At 44.4% G+C, this 25,428-nt stretch overlaps 1 protein-coding gene across 1 annotated transcript; it reads right to left on the reverse strand.

Moving 5' to 3' along the window:
• Nucleotides 1-161: 161 nt before the first annotated feature.
• On the reverse strand, nt 162-25,106 carry LOC115104796 (von Willebrand factor D and EGF domain-containing protein). The gene is made up of 31 exons (XM_029626135.2): nt 24,785-25,106; nt 19,647-19,837; nt 17,565-17,796; nt 16,903-16,968; nt 15,943-16,175; nt 15,420-15,509; nt 15,083-15,233; nt 14,640-14,857; nt 13,895-13,968; nt 13,482-13,755; nt 10,852-11,054; nt 9,615-10,480; nt 9,255-9,391; nt 8,936-9,100; nt 8,537-8,641; nt 6,568-6,682; nt 5,761-6,023; nt 5,169-5,388; nt 4,711-4,845; nt 4,289-4,468; nt 3,596-4,015; nt 3,365-3,460; nt 3,106-3,201; nt 2,763-2,858; nt 2,516-2,611; nt 2,307-2,402; nt 2,040-2,135; nt 1,749-1,844; nt 1,513-1,608; nt 1,298-1,395; nt 162-1,209 (listed from the first exon to the last, which is right to left on the reverse strand). Exons 1-31 carry the CDS (start codon nt 24,858-24,860, stop codon nt 1,195-1,197), a joined length of 5,295 nt encoding a protein of 1,764 aa, XP_029481995.2. The 5' UTR covers nt 24,861-25,106; the 3' UTR covers nt 162-1,194.
• Nucleotides 25,107-25,428: the final 322 nt, after the last annotated feature.

Genomic DNA, 25,428 nt, shown 5'->3' on the forward strand with positions numbered 1-25,428 from the left:
ATCATGCAGTCAGATGATTTACAGTAAAACAACACTTAGCGAACTGCTTTTACTAACAATATACTGTAGCCAATTAATAGTATAACTAAACTGTTACAAAAGTGTTCGTCCATCTCTTACCGTATTGTATTTCAACCATTCAACGTGTTACTTAAAGCAAGTTACACAATAACTTTTTATTTTGTTTCCATATGCGTGATTTACAACAATGCGGTGTAAATGTTAAAATAACAAATGTTTTGACCTATGTACAGTATAATGTACCAAAGTGATCAAGTATATCTGAATTGATACTTACATCAGATCTCGTCAACAGTCACAAAACAATTGCAGGCAAGTGGCCCTAAAAAATCAAACAAGCTAATAACATTTCCAAGGCAGGTGTGACGTAAAAATAAGAATATTATTATTTCTCCATACATATTAAGTATGAAACAACAGTGCACAATAGTTTAGGAAAAAAACAAACACTTTCAGTACCACAATAAACCAGAGTGGAAAAAACTTAGGTCAAATCAATAACAAGGAACAAAACAAATAGAAAAGTGGGTATTAATATCATATAAAGCCAGATTGTTCTTCAATAAACCATCAACTAGTTTTTCATCTGATTCTCTTCTCTTACTCCAACATAATACTGTGTGCAGTAACGCTTTTGTATAAAAGCCTAGGATAAGGATTATAAAACACATTTGTATGCATTAAAATACATGAATGAATGTCTATGTTAGATTACATAGTTTGGCTGCGTTTTACAGGCAGAACATTTCTGATCTTTTGCCCAATTACTGTCAAAAGAGCAGATCTGATTGGTCAAAAGATCAATTAGTGGAAAAAGATCAGACTTGGACTGCCTGTGTAAACGTAGCTTTTGAGACATCAACACGATTGGCATAAACATTTCTGAATGAATATGCAGTGTTTTAGACAGTATTATGCATTGTTTATGAATATGTTATGCATTTCTTATGCAAGGGCATACATCAATGTGCTACCTTGAGCATTGAGGTAGTAACAAAACAGGGACAATTAGATACGTGCAATATATCCAGTCCCCCTGTTCATGTACAAAGACACACACACACACACACACACACACACACACAGGCACACACTCCACGATCACATACTGCCTAATAAGACTCCATTTGCGCTGTGTATTTTGTAAAACTTCTGCATCTTCCGTAATTTCCCTTATGCAAGCGGGGCCTACAAAAGAGCAAAGAGATTTTACAGTATATAATCTCTCAACAATAAAAAAAAAAACTTAACATCCAAACTGTGACCCAATGCTCACCTTTAACCCACAGGTGACGCCAGTGTACCCGTTGCGGCAGTGGCAGAAGTTGGGCAGGACACACCTTCCCCCGTTGAGGCATCTCTGCTTACAGATGGCTGTCCGTCAGGCAGGAGGAGGTAATAGTATAGAACCCAATATAAGTACAGGATAAAAGTATATAGCTATGTATTGAAACTTGGTAATATATCATATTGAATGTGAGAAGGACTCACCGGACTGACACTGTAGGCCTTCCCATCCTGTGGGACAGTGGCAGGTGTTGGGTCCCACACACTCACCACCGTTCTTACACTTCTGCAGGCACACGGCTAAACACACACACACACACACACACACACACACACACACACACACACACACACACACAGAGTTGCTTAGCATTGTAAAGGAATCTTTACATGGTGACAGGTTCAGGTTAACAGTGGTTGTACATTATGTTGACACTCACGAATGTTACACCTCTTCCCCCTCCACCCAGAGGCACAGGAGCAGGAGTTGGGCCCCACACACTTCCCCTTGTTCATGCACATGGGGTCGCACACACCTGAAAGACACAATGCAACATGCATTTTTGGCTCAATTAACATAACTGCATGTACATACTAGCTTGCTGCAGGGTTATTACAATTAGGTCCATTCAAGTGCATTTATGTTGGTATAGGGCCTATAACTATTTAATACTGCATGCATAGACAGTGATGTGGGGTGTTTGGTTGTGTTGGGTGGCAGTGGCTCTTACTCTTCTGACACCGCTTCCCTGTGTAACCCCCGGGGCAGGAGCAGACGTTGTTCCTCATACACTGACCTCCGTTCTTACAGGGAGGGCTGCACACAGCTGGAGGGCACGGCGCACAGTGACACAGCTACAGTTATACCTCACTAAACCACATTACCACCATGCAATAGACTTCTGTGCAAATTGCCAGATCACTCACTAATAGGGGAACAGTAGAATGTGTCATAATCAATTGAGGTTATTGATTGTCAGTGTGATGCCTATTCTTACCAATCTGACATCGGGAGCCATAGAAGCCACCGGGACAGGCACAGATGTTGGGTTTGATACAAGTCCCACCGTTCAAACACACTGGATTGCAGACAGCTGGAGGTGAAGACAATGGAATATTGAGCCCATAGCTAAACATACTGTTGTCGAAAAGAGATACGTTCGTCATGGGCTTCTAAGTAGGAACAAGTGGTGTTGATTGGCGTTACCTGAGTTACATGTTGGTCCGTACCAGCCAGACTTGCACTTACACACATCGGGAGAAATACACTCCCCTCCGTTTTCACAGTGCCTGTTGCACACCACTGAACAGAGACACACACAGACACAGTTACACACGACAACTCCTAACCCCTATACACACATTCCATTTTTTTTAGGCAAGCAGACACTGGTTTAGATAATTGTAGGGAAACATGATATACGCAAGAAAGGATCAAATGGATTATCTCTCACTGATTTCACATCTTGGCCCCACGTAACCGTAGGGACAGGTGCAGAGATTCCTGACCAGACAGGTTCCTCCATGCTGGCAAGATGGCTCACAGTTAGCTACAAACACAGCAACCAAGGGGTGTACAGAGCGTCCAGTAAGACAAGGAGAATATATACAATATATACAATGGAGAACATATAGCCTGTACCCAGATCTGTTTGTGCCATCTTGCCAACTCGTATTACATCATTGTCAAGCCACACAATGAGTGACAATGAGTTGGCAAGTTAGCGCAAACAGATTTGGGGCCAGGATATAGAGTACATAGTTCGAGTTCAAATATGTGTGTGATGATATGTTTACCTTCCTCACATGTTGGTCCGCTGTAGCCCACGGGACAGACACACACATCTGGGCTGACACACTTCCCCTGGTTCTTGCAGTCCGGTCGGCAGACAGCTGAGAAGGTAGGAGGTTAATATAATCTACAACTTCTATGTGTAACTGAAAACAACTTATTCTAATTGACAGACATTTTTGCAGAAGTTATTTTGTAACTCTCATAAAGAGCCATAAGAATATAAACTCATCTGTCTCGTCCAACCCTGACTGTTGTTCCCACCTATGTGGCAGTTATATCCGGTATAACCTTCTTTACAAGTGCAGGTGTTGGGTAGAGAGCACTCCATATTCCTTCCACATGGATACCGGCACACAGCTGGAAAACACCACACACTGTTTCATAGGAACCTACAGTATACGTCCATGTAAGGATTTGAAAGTTAAAAACGAATGAAAAAAGAACAAAGACCATACGAATGAAAAACAGACAACAAGAGTGCTAACCGCTAACCTTTGCAGGTGAACCCATCTCCAGTGTAACCATATGGGCAGCGGCCACACTTGAAGGAGCCTGAGACTGTGGGCTCACAGGGAACACCGGAGAAGCAGGGCGAGTCCGCACAGGTCACTATGGGAGACAATGACCCCCACCTAAGGTCAGGGGTCAGGTCCACCTTGCTGCTCTGACCTCGGTTGTGATTGGTGGGGGTGGAGACTCTGGTGATAGTTTGGTCCTGGGGGCTAATAGGTGTCTTTCTCTCCACGGAGGAGACTCTCTTGCTACCCGATGACGGCCCCTCAGTTATCCTCCTGTACTGGGAGGAGGTGGTGGAGGAAGAAGAGGAGGAGGTGGTGCCAGTAATTTCCCTACTGGAGTCTTCTGTCACTTGGGAACGTCCATCTTCTCTGTTGGTGGTAACTGGCCTCTGTCCTGTAAAACACTGGAAGTTAGAGGACAGAGCTTGAAAAGGAACTAAAATGGGATTTGTATAGAGCTAGTATAACTCAAGTCACCTCTATCAACTAACCCTGATGACCTAGCTAAATAATACTGGCATAACAGTTAGCTTTACTAGAAGCCAGCTATGAGCCATCAATAAAACAATGGACTAATCCCATATAAGCCCAGATATTTAATAACACCGTTCTTACGGTGATTGAACCCTGTCAATCATCAGCTAAGTGATCAGGTGACCCTTCTCACCTGTTGTGGTGCTTCTACTACAGGTGTGTCCGTTTCCATGGAGCCCAGGTGGACAGGGTCCACAGATGTACCCTACGGATATGTGTGTGCTCTCGAAGCACTGCACCCCTGGGTAGCATGGTTGTCTGGAGCAGGGGGCCTGGCTTGATGGTTTAACCGTGTCAGAACCCTGGTGACCTCCTGTGGGTACAGCGGGTACAGGCACGGTCAATCTATGAATAAGCTTATAGTCATCACCCTTACCACTGGACGGCTCCAATTTAACTACAGGAGAGGAGGAGGTAGAATATAATTATTCACAGTCAATAGAAATATATTGATAAAAGAATGAGGGTTGGGGGTGAGAGGATAGGGGTAGAGAAAGAGAGAGATACAGAAGGAGGGAGAGAAACAGACAGGGAGAGAGGGAGAGTGGGACCCACTGCAACTCTTCCCGTCCCCGGTGTAACCCTCTGGACAGGAGCCACAGGTGAATGAGCCCAGTGTGTTGTTGCAGCCCACCCCAGGGAAGCACGGCTCTGCGGCACATTCATCCACATCCTCTCTACAGGTATGACCTGGAACACAAAAACAACATCAATGAAATCTCAGCCTTCCACACACACACACACAGGATGTAATCCACTAACAAAACATCAACATCTAAATTCAATGAACCAGAAAAGGAAATCTGGCACTGCTTGTAACCAAACACTGAAAGAGTGGTCATAAGGAGTACGGTTCCTATAATGGAGTGTCAGCTTTCTAATTGAATGATTAAAAGTAAGCTCTCAAGAGTCATAAAAGCATCCGAGACCCACAAATGAGCTGCAGTATTAGCATGGACAGCATGTACAACGTACAGTGTGTGTTGTAATTCTATTTCTGTCATGTACAGTACCGGTCATTCCGGGGGGACAGATGCAGGAGAAAGAGTTGGGTCCGTCTATACACTTCACCAGACGGCAGGGGTTGGGTTTACAGTCGTCTATGTCCTCCTCACACCTGTCCCCTGTGAAGCCAGCGGGACAGACACACAGGTACTCCCCGCTGCCAGGGGGGAGGTTAATGTTTGTAACACAGGAAGCTCCGTTCAGACAGTCACAGGGCCGCAGAGAGACCTGGACACACACAAGTGGGAAGTGTTAGTAGAGCTTAAGTTTAATTCACAAACAGTTTGAAATGAACATATAAGTATGAGTAACAATGATTGACAATCCGTGAGTAATTAGTGCATTTTAGTTTTGAATGTCCTGCTAACAGACATACAAAGGAACAGACGCAGAAAGACTAGTGCAGCGGCAGGCTGGACAATAAGGATTGTACATCTAGAGCTCCCTCTCGCGGTAGACAGAAAAGCTGACAATCAAGAGAAATCTCCAAGAATCCCCATTCACAAAGAGTCAACAGAATCAGTCGAGGAATTCGCATCCAAAGTTTCTTATTTTTGGGAATATCCTTATTGAACAGTGTTCTCCTCTTTTGAAACCTACCTGTACAGAGGCAAGTGTCTCAGCACTACAATCGTCTGTGATAGTGAACTGAAAGGTCTGCGTGGAGGAGGAGGCAGTAGTGTCAGTAGCCTTCCAGATGAGCAGGCCAGCGGGGGAGAGGGAGGAGTCACTGGGGCCTGACTCCAGAGTGAACAGCACCACGGAGCCTTCTGGATCCTGAGCCTGCAGCTGGTACACAAAGTTTTCCCCCTGGAATGCCTGCAGACGCCCCTGGGCTGACTGAAACACTGGTGGCTCATTCTCTTCCAGGAGCAGAATAGTCATATTTAGTAATAACGTTAATCATTTCATCATTAATGTCCATATCATTATCTGAGGTACATAATATACAATTATTTTTCCTTTATTTCAACTTGTTTTATTTATATGTTTATCTATCTTTGTAAAAATGTTCTGTTCCTAGTTTGAACCAGTTGTATTCATTTCTATTATCTACTCTGATTGATCTGGAGTGATTTGACCTCATTTTGTATGAACACTCAAAACACAGCCCAAGGAACACATTGAGCCAACCACAATTACAATACCCAGAGGCCTGAAGTTACTATAATGTCTCTGACCCAAATAACACCTTGTTCCCTATAGAACTATAGACATACTGTAGACATATTGCAGAGACCATGCAGCCATGTGTGATCTCTGTGACTGTGTGCTGTCGTCAGTAGTGGGTGGCAGCAAATACCTTTCAGTTCGCGTGGTATGGATTTGTTTCGAGATGCTGTTGTATAATGTAAACAGCAGTTGTAGAGTAAAAGTACGTTATAGGTAAGAGGACATTGTACTTACTCTCAGCGATGGACCATGTGTATTTGGAGGAGTCTGGTCGGCATATCAGGCAAGGGCTGCTGGGATTGAGGTCTCCCTCTCCATAACACACACTGTCAATGTTGCATGTTTTCTCCTGGGGATTGATACACAGTAACAAAATGTGCATGTACACTACCGTTCAAAAGTTTGGGGTCACTTAGAAATGTCCTTGTTTTTGAAAGAAAAACCTTTTTTTTCTGTCCATTAAAATAACATCAAATTGATCATAAACAGTGTAGACATTGTTAATGTTGTAAATGACTATTGTAGCTGGAAATGGCAGATTTTTTATGGAATATCTACATAGGCGTACAGATGCTCATTATCAGCAACCATCATTCCTGTGTTCCAATGGCACGTTGTGTTAGCTAATCCAAGTTCATCATTTTAAAAGGCTAATTGATCATTAGAAAACCCTTTTGCGATTATGTTAGCATAGCTGAAAACTGTTGTTCTGATTTAAATAAGCAATACAACTGGCCTTCTTTAGACTAGTTGAGGATCTGGAGCATCAGCATTTGTGGGTTCAATTACAGGCTCAAAATGGCCAGAACAAAGAAAAGATTAAGAAAAGAGCAAAGACACTGGACAGAGGAACTCTACCTAGAAAGGTCATCATCCTGGAGACGCCTCTTCACTGTTGTCACGCCCTGACCTTATTTATCTTTGTTTTCTTTAGTATTTTGGTTAGGTCAGGGTGTGACGGAGGTTTGTTAGTTTTTGTACTGTCTAGCTTTTTTTGTATGTCTAGCTTTTTTTTGTAAGTCTAGGTGTTTATATGTCTATGGTTGCCTGAATTGGTTCTCAATCCGTGGCAGCTGTTTATCGTTGTCTCTGATTGGGGACCATATTTAGGTAGCCATATTCCTTGGGTATTTTGTGGGTTCTTATTCTATGTGTAGTTGCCTGTCTGCACAACTCATATTTGCGTCACGTTTTGTTCAGTGTTCTTTCAATAAAGAAGTATGTACGCTTACCACGCTGTGCCTTGGTCTCCTCCATATGACGACCGTGACAACTGTTGAGACTGGTGTTTCGCGGTTACTGTTTAATGAATCTGCCAGTTGAGGACTTGTGAGGCGTCTGTTTCTCAAACTAGACACTCTAATCTACTTGTCCTCTTGCTCAGTGGTGCACTGGGGCCTCCCACTCCTCTTTCTATTCTGGTTAGAGACAGTTTGCTCTGTTCTGTGAAGGGAGTAGTACACAGCGTTGTACGAGATCTTCAGTTTCTTGGCAGAGAACGCCAAGAGTGTGCAAAGCTGTCATCAAGGCAAAGGGTAGCTATTTGAAGAATCTCAAATATAAAATATATTTTGATTTGTTTAACAATTCTTAGGTTACTACATGATTCCAGTGTTATTTCATAGTTTCATAGTTTCTACAATGTAGAAAATAGTAAATATAAAGAAAAACCCTTGAATGAGTAGGTGTTCTAAAACTTTTGACCGGTAGTGTACATTAAATTACAAACAGAGCATTGGTCTCTACTTGCGCCACGTAGCTAGCTTTTTGTGTGGCGCCGATTGGTAAGACACTTCAGGCTGAGGAGTATGTTACACAGATCCCCATGTGCTACACTCACAGTTTTAAGAGGGTCCGGGCCCATGTGCTGTTTTTTCCTGGTGGGAAAGGGGCCTGAAATTTGAGATAGCCTGAACATCTGTTGAATGTTCCACAACATAATGTACAGTATCTGTTGAATGTTAGTGGCTGAAAAAGAACCCAAACTACGAAAATCTGATTCATGCATCCTCGGGCTGAGAATATGTTCTCAATCAACTTGGAAAACAAAGGACATGAAAAAAAGGGGGATTGTTACCTTGTTACAAGTATTGAATCATTTAAAGTCAGATTCGAAATCACTAAACAACACATTCTGATCATGCTATCAGAAACATTGTGATTCCATTGAAACCCAGAGGAAAAAAGCACAAGAGAAACCCACCCTGGATGTACAGAGAACGTCAGCGTTGAGCGTGCAGATCTGACAGGCTCCATCGAACAGGGTCAGGATCTTGGCGTTGCTGTAACCGTAGCCGTCGTTGGACACCTGCCAAGACAACGTTAATGACTTACCTATCAGTGACTACTGGTAATAAATATTTACAGAAGCTCCTACTATAAGTAAGGGTCTCTTGTCCAAGTTGCACCATCTTGAAAACATCTGGTAGGTGTGCAAACAAACCATATTACAACACTAGGCCAGAACCCTGCCCTGCTGCAAACAGTACTCTTGTTTAGATCTCTGATATCCAGCTGTATTTTATGGGTGATTTGCCCTTTCCCAAATGAGTCTGGACCCAAAACATTACTGAGATGTGCTGCATAGCGTTGTTCCACTGACTTTGATCTGCCAGCGTGCCAGGGGTCTGTCGGTGGGCGTATCCAGGTCCAGTCCTGCACTGGGTTGTCTGTACTCCAGGGGGAGCTGACACTCCAAACCTGACACATGCAGGAAGGTAGCCAGGGAAAACTGAGGTTCGTCCAGGGTCCACTCACCATCCACAAACTGGACACACGCAGACAGAGACAGGCGGGGACACTTGGGTCAGAAGTACTGTGCTACAGAAAAAAATAATATCACAGGTATGGAGGTGTGTGTGTGTGTGTGTGTGTGTGCGGTTGTGTATGTGTGTGTTTCTGTGTGTGGTGTAATATGGTACCTTTTCCTTCAAAAATTCACACTTGAGTTCATAGGAGTCTTTGAAGCCTTGTCCAAAGACCTGTACAGTGGAGCAGTCACTCTGTCTGACATCACACAGTCCCTCATTCTCCAGCTCTGTGATCTCTGGAGTCTGGTCTTCACCATCCCAAACGACACCAGAAACAGACACAAATGAGAAGCAAAATAAATGTCAGCAGGTTTTTAACAAATCGCTTCACTAGGATTAGCAAATGACTGTGATATGTCTTTCATTTTGATGAACTATGAGCCAAACCCTGGCCTAGTGTTGACTTACAATATGTATGATTGATTTAGAATATAGATGTGTGTTACAGATCCAACCCTCCCCTCTTCTCACCAGAGATAACGCTGCAGTCGTAGGAGCCGAACCCAGGGAAGCACACACACCCCCACTCGGAGCACTGGCCATTCCCATTACATAGATTAGGACACTTGAGGAAGGACAGCATCTCCTGGTGCTCTCCCTCTCTCCCCCTCTCCTCCACTAGCCTCCTCTCACACTCATTCTCAAGCAGAGGAAGAGTAGCACCCACCCAGGCCTGGTCGTCCTTTAGCTGGAGGTCGCTGACACACATAGCCACCGCCTGGCTCACTATGGCCGGGCCTAACAGCCGGCCGCAGCCCAGGGCCACGCTGGAATTAGCCACCGCCCGCTGGCACTGCACCCTGGCCTGGTGCTGTGTTAGCCCAGACGGGGTGGGCCAGGTGGGGGCAGGGGAGGACTCGGGCCGGGCAGTCAGCTCGTGGTCCTCAGGGAAGAAGTAGGTGAAGTCCTCCAGGTCGGACTGGCTCAGGCCCTGGTACGGCGTGTTGGGCAGGAACTGGTAGGACTGGCGCCTTCCACGGCTCCTCTGGTTGTTGGCTCCATGGCTGGAGCCTGTTAGGGTAGAGCCTCTCTCTACAGGCTGGGGGCCGGTGTCCTCGGCCCGGCCGTGCTGGTTGGAGTTCCATGAGGGGTGATCGTGGTGGCCTTTGAACAGCTCTACTGAGTTGTATTCGGCGGTGACATCCAGAGTGGGGATGATACTGTGGAGTCTCACGTTGCCGTGGTGAGAACAGGAGGAGTCGAAGCCAGGGATTGCCTGAGACCTGGTTCGCGGGGACGTGGGGCGGGACTCTTCTTCACAGTTACAGTACCTGTGAGGGTTTGGGGCGCTCTGATAGGACGTCACGGTGTCAAACAAGCTGCTACCAGGAGGGAGTCTGCCAGAAGAGAAATAAATACTTAAATAAATAAATACTATCAAATAGGATCTCTATGGAAATACATTCAACAAGTAATAATGTAACATAACCACAGCTGAAAGAGCTCATGTAAAATGTTCAAAATGATTCATATCCATCGTTTGAAAGAACAGTCTCAGGTCCGGACTTTGTCATTGCACTTGGGACAATGGGACAAAGCTCCCGCTTTGCAGATCTAAAGAAACTGTACAGAAATAGGAATTACAATGAAAGCTGCAGTGCAATCATTGATAGGCTGGTTAGAACCATCACCACATATCTTCTTCAGATCTGCAAACTCCATAGCGTTAGGGGCTAGAGGTTGATTTGAGACTTGGCATCAGACTAACTTCCATTCAGAGATGAAGGCTGCTACGTCTTCGTTGTCCAGCGCTGTGCCCCCTGCTGTGTGGAGGTCATTGTGGGTCTGTCCGTCATACGTCCCACACAGGCCCTGGGTCTGGCTCCAGTCTGAGCTGGGGGCCCTCAGGGTCAGACTCATGCCCCAGTCAGACACATCGGCACGCACAAATGCCCCAGACGAGAAGGTCATCTACAGCACAGACAGAAATGGGATTAAATCCTATTCTATTCTGTTGTATTTAATTTGATTTTGCTCTATTCTATTACAACTAAATTATTTTCTGCTTTCCAGTGCGTCGCCATATCATCAAAGTCTGTATCATATCATAATTAGCATAAACAATTGAGTACCGACTTTGCACTGTGAGTGTACACTGCCTTTCTCAACACCCTATTGGCTAATGACTACTTCCTGTGGGCGTGGGCTTCAACTCAGGGACCTTTTATTTTTCCTGCCACCACCAACTCATCGGAGGACAACTTAAAAAAAAAAAAATTGTAATGTTTTTTAGTTTATTTTATTTTATTTTTACAGGGACAGTGCACATTAATCAACGTTTCAGTAAAAGTGCCGGTTTTAGCCAGCCGGCTAATTTTCAACCGCAGTCCCTGGGCAGGTTATTAAAAACAAATACAATATAGACAATAGCACCATAGAACAAGCAAGACATAGCAACATAGGACAAGCAAGACATAGCATACAGACAGAGCAACATAGAACAAAAAGCAGCAAAACAAAATTCATAAAAGCAACAAAGTGTTTCCACACCTCACAAGCTACAGACAACAGACAACATGGAAAGCGGCAACACACAGCTAGTGACCATGTTCACAAATCTGATTGACCTTTAGCCAGGTCTTCAAGCATTTTGTGAAAGTGTGATATGTGGTGCAGTTATGTGTGTCTGATGGCAGTGTATTCCAGACATGGGAAGCTCTCACAGAGAATGCAGATTTACTAAAGGTGCTTTTCCTTAGGGGAACTATACAGTCACCTCTCATGGCAGACCTTGTGGATCTGCTGCCATATGTCTGGGTTTTCTGTTTAACAAAAATATTGAGTGGAGGGGGAGCCAGGCCATTAAGGATCTTGAATACAAGACATGCGTCGGTGTATTGCACAAGATTTTCCCAACTCATGAGCTCATGCTTTCTAAGGATGTGACAATGATGATGGCTATTGGGCTTCCTATCAAGCACTTTGAGAGCCTGTTTGTAGACAGACTGAATAGGTTTTAATGTTGTACAGCAAGCTTGGGCCCAACTAGTCAAGCAGTATGTTAAGTGGGGGAGTATCATAGAATTGAAGTACAGTTTTGCCACCTCTGTAGTCAAACAATTAGCTAGGTTGAATTTGGTTATTTGAATTACCTTTTTCACATGCTTTTTAAAAGAGAGGTTGGAATCAAGTATGATGCCAAGGTACTTAAAATCGGATACCACCTGGAGCTTCTCCCCTGACACATAGACATCTAAGAGCGTCTGCTAAATGACTTAAATGTAAATGTAAATGTACATCTGGCTCAGTAGCATCTGTTGCCCTCTTTGTGAAGAACATGCAAACAGTTTTTTTCACATTGAGATGCAAACACGAGTCACTGAGCCACTTTGTAACCTGGACCATTACAGTAGTGAGTTCTTGTGCAGCTTGTTGTTTGCTCTTTGCATGCACATATATCACTGTATCATCTGCATACATTTGAACTTCAGACCCAGTACAGACAGAAGGCAGATCATTAATGTACAGGCTGAACAGGAGGGGCCCCAGTATTGACCCTTGGGGCACGCCCACATCATAGCTACGAGTGGGCGACAGCTCATTGCTCACTCTGACACACTGAGTTCTGCCTTCAAGGTATGATTTCATCCATCTCAAGGCATCAGGGGAAAAGTTGAACTTGGACAATTTTGTGATGAGAATCTCATGGTTAACAGTATCAAAAGCCTTCCTTAGGTCCAGAAACACAGCCCCAACAGCACCCCCTTTGTCCATCTTGGACTTCACATTTTCCAGAAGAAAGCAGTTGGCCGTTTCTGTGGAGTGTTTCGCTCTGAAGCCAAACTGCATGGAGTGTAATGTGAAGGGGCTGTTGTTGAGGTGGGCAATCAGTTGTTCTGCTACACACTTTTCAACAACCTTTGACACCACAGGTAGTATACTAATGGGCCTGTAGTTACTCACGTCAGCAGGGTCGCCTGATTTAAAGATGGCCGTTATTATGGCCGACTTCCATACCCTTGGAAACACACCGAGACCAATAGATGTGTTGGTGACCTTAGTAATGGGGCCAATGAGTGACTCTTTGTAGTTTTTAAGAAAGGTAGAGTCCATCCCAAACACATCTTTGGCTTTAGAGTTCTTTAGTGAGCTAATCACCTTGTTCACCTTTGACTCAGAAACCTCCCTTATGATGAAGACAGGTTGAGTGTCATTCACTAGCACTGAGCCCAATAAATCAGTGGAGGGGTTCTGTGTCAGTAACCTGACAGAGTCAATAAAGTAGGAATTGAAGGCTGTTGCTATTTCAACTGCATCCTGTGTTAGATTGTTATTCACCATGATTTCTAGTCTTTTTGCAGTGTTACTATGTTACACTTGATTTATTTATTCACTCACTGTGACTTTGCGTCCTTGGTAAGACTCAGTGATGCGGATGCCGCTCTTGCCCACGTCCCTGTTCTTCACCGACAGGTGCGGCCTGGTGTCCCCCAGCTCTCCATTGCACATGTCGAAGGCTATGACGTCACCGCCGTCTCTTGCCACGAAACCGCACGTGCACGAGGCGTGGTGGACAACGCTCCCACACTCCCATTGGCGCACATGGACCTCGAACGGCTGCCTCGTGCTCTTGTACAACACAAACGTTCCGATCTGGTAGTTGTCATACTGCCTGGAAGGAAATGCATGAAATACATAACAGTATCAGCTACTTTAATGGGTATTCATGTGATTGTTATCATATTTGCAGGCTAACATTGCCTTGACTGCATCGATCATTACGGCTGACTATAAAGGAGTGACTGAAGTACCTGCCATCAAACGTGATGATGTGAGGATCAGTGAAAGAGTAGCAGTATGCAGAGGGAACATCCGTCACTGTGATCTGAAAACACAGAGCAGATATCACATATCAAATATCATTTATTTCATTTTCACATTCAGCTATCTAGATGAGAAAATAAAGTGAAAACAGTACATGCTTAGATGAGTAGGTTGGCAACTTACAGTTTGTGTATGGGCACTGTGGCAGTGAGAAAATGTACATTATACAGTATATACAGCATCATAGCATATTCTGCATTGAGTGAGTTAAGTGTAACAACCTAGACTGGTCCCAGATCTGTTAACAACCTAGACTGGTCCCAGATCTGTTAACAACCTAGACTGGTCCCAGATCTGTTAACAACCTAGACTGGTCCCAGATCTGTTAGCAACCTAGACCGGTCCCAGATCTGTTAACAACCTAGACTGGTCCCAGATCTGTTAACAACCTAGACCGGTCCCAGATCTGTTAACAACCTAGACCGGTCCCAGATCTGTTAACAACCTAGACTGGTCCCAGATCTGTTAACAACCCAGACTGGTCCCAGATCTGTTAACAACCTAGACTGGTCCCAGATCTGTTTATGCTGTCTTGCAAAGTTTTATGCCAAACAGTGTGACAATGACCATCGGAGTTGGCAAGACAGCACAAACAGATCTGGGACCAGGCTAATAACAACCGCCACTCTCCTCCCAACCCATCACAAGGGTGTTTTTTTCCAGTTCCAGTACCTGGACACTCTGTGGTGTGTAGCCGCTCCAGAGGAAGTTGGATGTGACGATGGGGTTGACAGAGATCTGTGTCGTCCTGTCCCCATCCCTGAGGAAGTCTGTGACCGCGCTGAGGTGAACCAGGGCCTGGCTACACACCCCGTTACGACACCCCAGGCTCTGGGAGAGATCCACCCGGCACGACGACAACACCACGTCTGGACCCAGCAGATCGTCTCCTACGCAGGAACAAATAGATCATTTAATGGTTGTTGTCATTGGCTTTGTTTTTGTCTATTTTGTAGGGATACCAACATGTCAATATGCGTTGTCACTGGAGAATCAAGACACTATGTAAATAACACGTATTGCCGAAATCAGTTATAAAAAATACAACGTTTTGAACAATCTAACTTTACTGTGGTGATACTGTGAGTACGCAGGATTACTTACGAAGCATTTACCTTGATTGTTTGTACTCAGGTGTAAGGAGAGAGTACACTCCTCTGTGGTGGAGGAGGAGGCATCGCCAGGACAGGGGACAGGGATGGTACTCTCCACAGTCAACTCATAGTCCTTCCCATCCTCAGACACAGTAGTCACCTCGGGTCTCAACTGCAGAGACAAGTCACAAGAGAAATTCTGACTAACCAGTGACTATTTAAAACAAAGAGGAGACACACAAACCCAGACCCAGAGAGAGAGAGACAGACAGGCATGCACGCACATACAACTTACACACTTTTACACACACTCAAACACCAAATCCTTGAAATAGTGTTCTCTATCTCTTTGACTTACCCTGATCCCGGCGAAGAACTCTCCGCTCTCCACTGGGGCTCCCTGGATGTCCGGCGAGTCCAGGAAAAAACTGGAGCAACTGCAGTAAATCTGCCAGAGAGGGAAGGACAACCACAGCCGTTCAGGAGGAAGAGAGAGGCTACAGTTCAGGATGTAGAAAAGCCTTTATAGTTGAAGACAGGTGATAGACATGATACCACAGTAAAGAAAAAAAAGCAACATGTATGACAAGAGATAAAAGGATGACATGACAATATACTGCAAAACTTTGATGACCGGTGGCAGTCTAGGTTTTCAACACGGCCAGCTCTATTGCTCCATAACCTCACTTGTAAAACATATTCACTTCAGTTTTGAGAGAGAGCTCGGAAGCGAGCATCATTTTTTGCGTTTGACTGTTTTACAAGCGAGGTAGAAGCTACCCGTAACCACAAATTACACTACCCTCGATCTTAACTTTAACCATTAGAGAGAGGAAAAATATCTGACCCTGCGTCAGTGGTTAGGGGTAACTTCTACCCACCTTGTCCCCCAGTCGGAGGTTGATCCCATCCAGCTCAATGAAGGCAACGGTTTGGACAGTAGTCTCCTGTTTCAGTTCCTCTTTGATGCCTTGGGGGGAAAGGCGAGACCAGGCAACCACATAGCCTAGGGAGCTGTTCAGGCTATGGCCCTCGAAGCTGCACTTCAGGTAGACGATGCTCCCAGAGAGCTCTGCTACTATCACAGGTACCGCTGGGGAAGGAGGCTGTTTGGCTGGAAGGGATAATGGAGTCGTGTTCAGTAGTGTACCCCGAAGCAAAATGTTTAGCAACATATTTTATTGGACAAAATTAGACAAAATGGGTAGTTTCACTCAGTTTTCTTCCTACTGAGCATGTAACTGGTATTTACATGGATATAGCAGGTAACAATGTATATTAGTATTTGGGTGACATGAGATGGTTGTGTATAATAGAAGCTTGGCTGAATGTTTTTGTCCGTGACCCACCAAGTAATCAAAATCTATATTTCAGGCAAAGATCCAGTGATCAGCCACTGCCTTCCAGTGAGTCCCGACATGTTGGTATATTTCTGCAACTCTAATCAGGGAAAGGGGCCAAACATAACAAACCAAAACAGTAGGTACCTAAATGGTAGGTACCTTCTCCTATTCATAGTATCGCTTCCAACTTGATAACTAGTTAGTTCATTGAACTAAAAGTTCATTAAACCATCCACCTATGTCCCCAGCCCCCCTCCTCCTTCGCCCTAAAACCGGCAGAGGGATCATTCACGACCTCGCCGAGAGATGTCGTCATGGAGACAGGGCGAGGGAGGCAGGACACACATGCTTAGCTCATTAAGAGGACCTGAGAAGGGCCTGTTGCTGCATTCCACACCGCATGGCAATTCTGACGTGGATTGTTGTGGTGCCTGACTTTAACAAGGGCCTCCTATAGAGCCAGACAACACACAGCCAGGAGGCAGAGAGCTCACTCACCTTTACACGCTCCGTCAACCTCCACCTCGTCAGGACCACACCCCCCCGCCGCAGAGTCTGACACCTCTACATGGTGAAAGACAGCAGGACAATTAACAACGGTGGTCTTAGCAGTTAAGTCACAAGCACAAGCACATAAATAACAGTTTAATGAGTTACATGCAGTGAGTGCTAATTCTTTAAAGTTTTTACAGGTGTATCATGTCACCTTTATATACACTATTACCACTATAATAATAATAACATTTGTTATATTCTATTTTAGGAGCATGTACAGCATTTATCAAACCTAAAGTAATGTCATGTTTACATTGACACATACAGTAAGAGATCAAAGCATAGAGCATTGGCAATACACTATAAAAGTGATGCACCACTACATTGGACTGCACTTCTGGGGTCAGCCCTAATCTTTTGAATGGGCTTGACGATTATATCATCAAATTCATGAAAACACGTTTGTTTATACAATTATATTTGTGTTTGTGGATGAATGAACTTTAATGACATTTTGGCGCTGAAGACCATAGCGCTCCGTTTTTGCCCATTGAAGAAAGAAAAAACTACAAGGCTACTTCCTGGGAAATGCAGTCTCACTTTCATAGCGTACGGAGCTCCTCATTGCCTCCACCTAAACAGACTATCGTAAACAGCTGCTGTACCCTGTGCGCAGTAGCCCATGCAACCCTGGGTGGGCTGGAGCAGGTAGACGTAGAAGTCTCCACAGTTGCGCACGGTGACAGGGATGCGGAACAGGCAGCAGTCCTTACTGCTGCTGAGGAAGAACTGCCAGGTGGCACAGGCCGTCAGCTGTGTCACCTCCAGGGGCCGCGGAAGGCTCTCGCCCTCCCCCAGAGACAGCCAGACTGGGGCCTGGGTCCCACAGTGGTTCACCTGGTGGACACAGATGAAGACAATAGAGAACAGAATAAGACTACTTTAGCCTGGTTCTAGATCTGTTTGCACTGTCTTGCAAATTTCTAGCCACTCATTGTGATAATAAGTAAAACAGCACAAATATGTCTGGGACCAGGCTAGTTTATACTGGATGGTAATAAAACAAGCACATTGGTTATGATTTGTAGAGCGAAATTTTGCAGGTAACAATGGCAATATGACACATGATAATGCCCTGTGAAGAAGAGGAAGCTGACACCTCTGATGGATCCTTCAGTCTGAAGCACAGCAGGCAGCCCAGAGAAAATGAGGAACATTTTTCTCTTGCTCTCTGTCTAACCATGTCTCTCTCTAACCCTGTCTCTCCCTCTCTAACCCTGTCTCCTAGTCTCTCTCGTTTCTCTCCTGTCACTCCTGTGTCTCTAATATCTCTTTCCTGTCTCTCGCTCTCTTTGGTCCTGTGCTTAATGCTGATACCATCCCAGTCTCCTTGGAACAAAGAGCCTATGTTCACTTCAAAGGGCAAGACTAGCACTCATGTTACCACTGCAATGACTTGGCTACTCACTGAAAAGTACTCAAGTGCAAGAAGAGCTTAAGAAAAGAAAGAAAATATTTACTAAATAAACTAAAGTAAAAAATTTAAATAAATTAACACAATAAAATAACAATAACGAGGCTATATACATGGGGTACTGGTACCGAGTCAATGTGCAGGGATACAGGTTAGTCAAGGTCATTTGTACATAGGGGTAGGTAGGGGTTAAGTGACTACGCATGACCAGAGCCGGTGTAGTAGGATTCAATCTTAGTCCTGTATTGACACGTTGCCTGTTTGATGGTTCGTCTGAGGGCATCGCGGGATTAGTGCCCCGCTCCTTGAAAGCGGCAGCTCTAGACTTTAGCTTGGTGTGGATGTTGCCTGTAATCCGTGGTTTCTGGTTGGGATATGTACGTACGTTCAGCGGGGATGACGTCTTCGATGCACTTATTGATGAAGCCGGTGATTGAGGTGGTATACTCCTCAATGCCATTGGATGAATCCCGTAACATATTCTAGTCTGTGCTAGCAAAACAGTCTTGTAGCGTAGAATCCAGGGCCTCTGACCACTTCCATATTGAGCGAGTCACTGGTACTTCTTGCTTAAGTTTTTATTTGTAAGCAGGAATCAGGAGGATAGAATTATGGTCAGATTTGCCATATGGAGGGCGGGGGAGAGCTTTGTATACATCTCTGTGTGTGGAGTAAAGGTGGTCTAGAGTTTTTTCCCCTCTGGTTGCACATATGACATGCTGGTAGAAATGAGGTAAAACAGGGCACCCCGATCTCCGCCCCCTGTATTTCCATATTCACTTCACGCGAACGACGGCATTTGGTCCTGGTCTCGGAGAAGCAATATATCCTTCACGTCGGTCTCATTAAATAAAAAGTCTTCGCTAAGTTTGAGGTGAGTAATCGCTGTTCTGATATCCAGCAGCAATATTATGTACAAAATAAGTTACAAACAATGCAAAAAAAATAAAATAATAGTTACAATAGGTTAGGAGCCTGTAAAACTGCAGCCCCTCCGGCGCCATTGTAAGATCTTATATTATGGGGACAATATTTTTCTGTACTGTTCTGACTGAGGCATGGCATTTCCTATGAAAGACCACCTAAACCAGGGGTGTCAAACACATTTTTCTCTGGGGGCCACATTTCGGTGATTATTAGTGAGCTGGACACAGTCAAGAAATGGGTGTTAGTCGACACGGAGGGGGATGGGTTGACCTCCATACATTGTAACATCGTTTGAGACCTAGAGAGAAAAAGTACTATGAAATAAAAATGTATCCTCTGTATTTACCTCCACACATTGTGTGGGCATGCTGGCGGGCTTGTCAAAGATCTGGAACTGGTACCAGCCTGGTATGAGGGAATGGTCACAGATGAAGTCCTGGAGGGCTGACTGCTGCAGGCTGCGGGAGCTGAAACTGGTGCTGCGGTATGGGTTCTGGAGCAGAGAGTGACCCCCCGGAGCACATTCTGGGGGCAGCACTGAGGATAGACACAAGCAGCCAAACATGCAGCACCACGAACATGAGTGAATAAGGTGCTGCTGTGTTTTCCACTCAAAGCATGTACACACGCAAGTATATGCACATAATTTGATTTGAAGTTACCGATCCCAAATCCCAACCCCCCCCCCCCCCCCCCCAACACACACAATCAACTGAGTTAGCAATGAAACACTGTCAATACTAAGTTGCAGCCATGTAATAACTAGGCCTGACCTAATCATTATGGGAGTTATGGGATTATGAGACAAATTAATGTTGAAAATATGCTGATCTTGGTGATCTTGTTTGTACTTTTGTGCATAAAAACAACATTTATTTGGAGAAATTAACAAAACAACAATTTTCTGGAGTTGGAACGTCGAGGAGTTGTGACTAGAGGGAGTACAACTACGGCCGGAAGTTACTTTTCGCAGGTTAGGAGAGCATTTTAGCTAAACCTAACCTTTTTCTAACCTTAACATAAGTCTCCTAACCGGCCACATTAAGTTTCCTAACCCGCTACGAAAAAGTCACTTCCTGCCGTAGCTGTACTCCCACTAGTTAGAACCAAAAATGGCGACACTGACATTCTAGGTGCATCAATCAAACAATTACTTAACTAAACAACAAAGTACTGTACTTTCAAAAAATAGTGTTTAAAATAGTTAAAATAACTGTTTATAACTATGGAGGATCATAACCCTTTCCAGAGTAACGCCTTCACACCTGACTCAACACAAGGTAAGCATTTTTTGTTCAATTACTATTCCAACCTCTCAAAATTGTCTGTTAGCTTTTCAGCTCTCTAACTATCTATGGTTTATGCTTTATTCTAAAGTTAGCATGAAATTCTCATTTTGGATGACAGAAATTGACAAGGCAAATGCATAATGACTTTAAAAATGCATTTATTCATAATATACTGTACAAAATATTTTGTGAATCAAAAAATGATCTTCGGGTTTCCTTTCAGGAAACAGCTGGCTGGCAGGACAGGTAACTCTGGTCATAGATCACAGCACAAACACTACGGTTGTAACAGCCTACGGTTTCCAGCAGCCGCCTAATCATCCCAATCTCCTTCATTACCATCTTTATCATCACCATCAACCCCTTCTTTCTCATCCTCAAACCCATCAACATGCTATCTATGGCACATTGTTGTCTACCAAAGATCAGCCCCCTCAGCCACCACCAGTGCCACAAACATGGGCAGTATGCCCCCGCACCAGGGTACATCTGTGTTGCTGCACCAGCACCTGCAACCAACATTACCATGGCACCTATTGACACAACACTGAACACTGGCAATCCAGCTGTCCCATTGGAGGATGCTACAGGAAGCCCTGTGATGGATGCTACTGAAAAGAAAGCGGAGGAAGCAGAGCAGGGAAGAGGGGAGACAACAAAGAAGACAGCCATCATTGGAGAGGTTGGTGACTGGTGATGGCGTGAACAGTGCAAAGAGGGAGGTGAAAAGAGTGTAGGTGAGAGTAACCCTAGTCCTGTGACGTGTGCTGTGAAGGAGCTGGTCCAATGTGCAAGGAGCGGCGCCGCAGATGGAGGTGGGGACAGAACCGGTCCAGACATTTCCTCATCCAGGAAGCAGAAAGGTAGCGTTAAGGGGGGTACGTTTGGGGCGGGGCCTACCCCAAAGACTCCCCAACCGCCAAGGAGCCATCTGGGTCATCAGATGATGCAGTCTGTACAGGTCTTTCACAAACTTGGGGTAAAAGCACAGACATCCAATAAGTCCAACCAGTCCATTCCCAATGAACAAATGACAGAAGACAATCTGCTAGACTTTTATTTGCTAGGCTTTGATCTGCTAGACTTTGATCTGCTAGACTTTGAGACGATTCATGTTACCGTAGCAAACAGTAACTCCTCAGTGGTGTAAGTAAGAATACAAGATGATGTAAATACTATTGGGGCATCCCAAGCTGAACATCCTCCGTCTGCAAAACCAACTGTCTTTGACAACCCAATAACACTTGACAACCTATCACAGACGTCTGCTAGCTCCACAACCAAGTCCGTCTCCCCATCCTGTCAAGAGTAGGCAACCAACTTAACCACGGGGAACAATATACTCCCAACCCTTCGCGCCACCCACTACCCAAAACTACACCCTGTTCAAAGCCCCCAACCCTCACCCAAGGAGAAGGTACCGTGGTTCTCGCCATCAGTTTCCCTCGTTACCCAACACGTGCCATCACCCAACCCGGATCACCAAACAGGGCTGGGACTACAACGTGTTCATCAACAGGGACCAGTACACTCTGGAGAAATACCTGAGTATTCCCACAGTACCCATGCTGAAGGGCACCATGAGCGCCAGGTAAAAAAAACTCATGGATCTGGAATAACTGAATGGCATTTTTGGTTTGGTTTGAACATGTACTTTGTGTATCTTTTCGTAAACTATAGTGGTGCACGGGGTATACTACAAAATATGGTAAAGATGGTTCACGTCTATGTTTTCTACATTGACTGTCACTGTACTGCATGCAAGTCACGGGCAGTCATGTTCCACTAATTCATTGATTTACAGGGAAGTGTTATTGTCAAATCCACTATGCAGAGTGAGGAGATCCACTTTGAACGTGATTGTCTTCTACTTCCCCTACATCTATGTTGTAATTTAATGTATCCAATGACAGTCCCAGCTGGGATCAGTCAGAGTGGAAGTGTCTAGTATGAAAGGATCCGTTACCACACATGGCGTCTCCAATATTGATCAGGAACTAAGTCGTAGCCAAAGCTAACAGCCTTATTATTTATAGGCTTCCAAGTCAAGTAGAGACACTTCAGCTCTGGCAGGATGTGACTGCTAATGTCCATATGCTCCGCTTTAATATATGCCATCACATGAGAGGTATCATAAAAGGGGGAAGCAATATGAGGTACTTGCTATTCAATGGCATGTGGTAAAAAACTGCTGTGGTGATCAGAATTTTGCTTACGATAAGCATGTTTAAAGCAGCTTCAAAGACAGTCTGACTTCTCGGTTTAGGGTGAAATGTGAAATTGAAACAGGAGGGAAAGTATTTATTTGGAGCATACCGAAGCAAGACCCTCGGGTGTTGGACAGAATCTAAATGAAAGACATTCTCTTGAAACTTTGCTGAGAGGGAAAGTAGGGCCTACTGCAAATACAGCTGTTCTGAAGCAGGAATGTTTGGTAGTTGCCACAGTAACACCAGCTGTGTTCACCTGAGTAACAATTCTGACACCACAGTCAGGTAATGGTGGAGGAACATTGTAAAAAAAATCAAAAATGTGCTACTGATGCTCTTGATTTGATGTAGGTGTGCCCTTTACAATGTATCTGGCATAAGAGCAGAGGATAAAAATGAACATTCAGTACAATTACCAACAACACTTCTTACAACAAGATCATGGTAAGCGTGTTGTTTGAACGTCTTTTAGAAGCATAACCACAAAACAAAAAATGATGAAACAATCAGAAATTGCTTAACAAGGAAAAAGTGTACTTAGGTAATCAAATATGATTACTATTAATTGCAAGCCTAACAAAAATATAATGTCATGATTTCTCAAATATTTAATATCAAACTAATTCGATTGTCTTCAATATACAGCGCAAAAATATGGGCCTAGATTCTGCTTCTCTTCCAAACATTTCCACAGAGGCCTACACCTCTGGAGGTTCTATCCAGCCATCTACTCCATTGATTGATTATGTCTCCACTCCACACCCTCAGCCCTTTTCGATGTTGCCTATTGGACCGGCCTGGCCCTCACAGCCATACTGTGTTCCATTCATGGTGGGTGCTGCTACACCTCCCGTGTCAGTGGTTGATCCCAGCATCCCCACTACGGCGATGAAAATAGTGGAGGATAAAAGGCAACCAGCTGTTAGGTCGAGGGCAAAAAGAGAGACCCTAACAGTTTCCCTCGGAAATATAGGAGACTGATGACGGTGATGGGCAAGACTGGAACCAAAATTGACGACACCTCTTGTACAAACTATCAGAGATGGGACGGTTATGTGGTGAATCTTCCAAGTCAGGCAACAGAGACGTATATATGCTGATCGTTAATGAAGAGCAGAACAGCATGAGGGAAAATAAAGACGAAGACCAAATTAATCGAGGGAAAAAGAGAAAACTCTAAAAGTGAGAGCTGTGGGACTTAAAGGCCAAAATGAGATGAGTGAGAGTATTCGCAGCCAAGTGAAAAGTCATAGCCCAACTAACTATGACATAGTGACGACAGTCTGACAAGCCGTTGCAGGTGACGACAGGAGCTTTCAGAGCTACCCTATCATCGTTCACTGTCAGCAGCGCCTGGTCAGTCCGTCTCTCTTCGGCCAAGACGGGAACTCTCATAGTCAGTGTCCTGGGATACCCTTCAGCACCATATCCCTGTGAGGGCCAGGCCGGTCCAATAGGCGGCCCTCGTGGACACTGTGTCTCTTCCCACCTTGGCCACAGGGTTCAAAGGCTTGTGTGGTTGGAGAAGGAACAGACAGGCTTGGCCCCTGCTGCCTCCAATGACAGGTCAATAGACTGCCATAGCAATGAGAGTCGTAGGTATGTGCCCTTAGATGACAGCACCTCGATTGAGGTATGCATGCCACAGATTTACACCATTCTTACCAGATGGACAAGACTAAGGAATTGAGAGAGCAGGTACAAAAAATTCAACCGAGACTTTATCTGGCTGAAATAAATTATATATTTTCAGCATTAAAAACAGTATTGCCACATTTTCTTCCATAGCTATGCTACATTTATCCCCCAGTTCATAAAGTAGGCCTACTGTTTTCATAATATTAATCGTAAACCATGTCCGTTGAAAAAATAAGCTTGAAACCCATTGGTAGGCTACAGGTCATTTTAGCACTTCATTTTACGGTCTACATACAATTTAGTCCCAATTTGGCATGATCAATTAATTACATTGGCATATCACTTACCTGTTTGACAAAACGTTGTATTGGGGAGTAAAATTATGAGGAAATACAAAAGATCCAAAACTATTTTAAGTTTCATCGCTCACGACCCAATGTGAAGCCTTCCAAAATGACCACTGACAGACCACGGTTTTACAAAGGTCCTTGGCTCCTCAACGGGTATGCTCAATTCAGCTGTTTTCGGTTTTCCAATAGCCTACAAAAAAAAGAGTAGGGATATGCAGAAATAAACGACAATCAAAGACACAACCGAGAGTTAAAGAAAGTCAGTTTATAAGAGGTGAGCTGATAAAAGCGCTTTCCCCGGCACACCGGACTGCGGCGCGTGACCACAAACTCCCAAGAGGAATAGCAGCATCATATTAGGAGGAGCGTCCACGAACCTTATCTCCACCGAATCTACAGCCGCGACTGTTTGGACAAGGACAAGCGATGACAGGATTAAAGTCGGGGACTATTCAACTGCATCAGCAGGAAAGTGGTTAAATCGTCATCATGATTGTGGTCATTCATTCACTGAGAACGGATGCAGCTTTCCATTTTGAGCAAATGTAAAAATGGTAGGCTTATATTAATGAAATAAAAGTAGAATGTGTGGCTTTTTTGTTGTTGAAAATAATGGACAGTTATTACAATGTTTGTTCTTG

Source organism: Oncorhynchus nerka, linkage group LG3 (assembly GCF_034236695.1).
Source record: "Oncorhynchus nerka isolate Pitt River linkage group LG3, Oner_Uvic_2.0, whole genome shotgun sequence".
NCBI lineage: Eukaryota > Metazoa > Chordata > Actinopteri > Salmoniformes > Salmonidae > Oncorhynchus > Oncorhynchus nerka.

Bases quoted from the DNA above. Each gene is read 5' to 3' on its own strand.
- LOC115104796 (XM_029626135.2), bottom strand. From the start codon at position 24,860: ATGAAACTTAAAATAGTTTTGGATCTTTTGTATTTCCTCATAATTTTA. The intron at 14,858-15,082 runs GTAAATGCTTCG...GTTCCTGCGTAG, and splicing joins CCTGAGTACAAACAATCAAG to GAGACGATCTGCTGGGTCCA. The intron at 2,136-2,306 runs GTAAGAATAGGC...CGTGCCCTCCAG, and splicing joins TGGCTCCCGATGTCAGATTG to CTGTGTGCAGCCCTCCCTGT.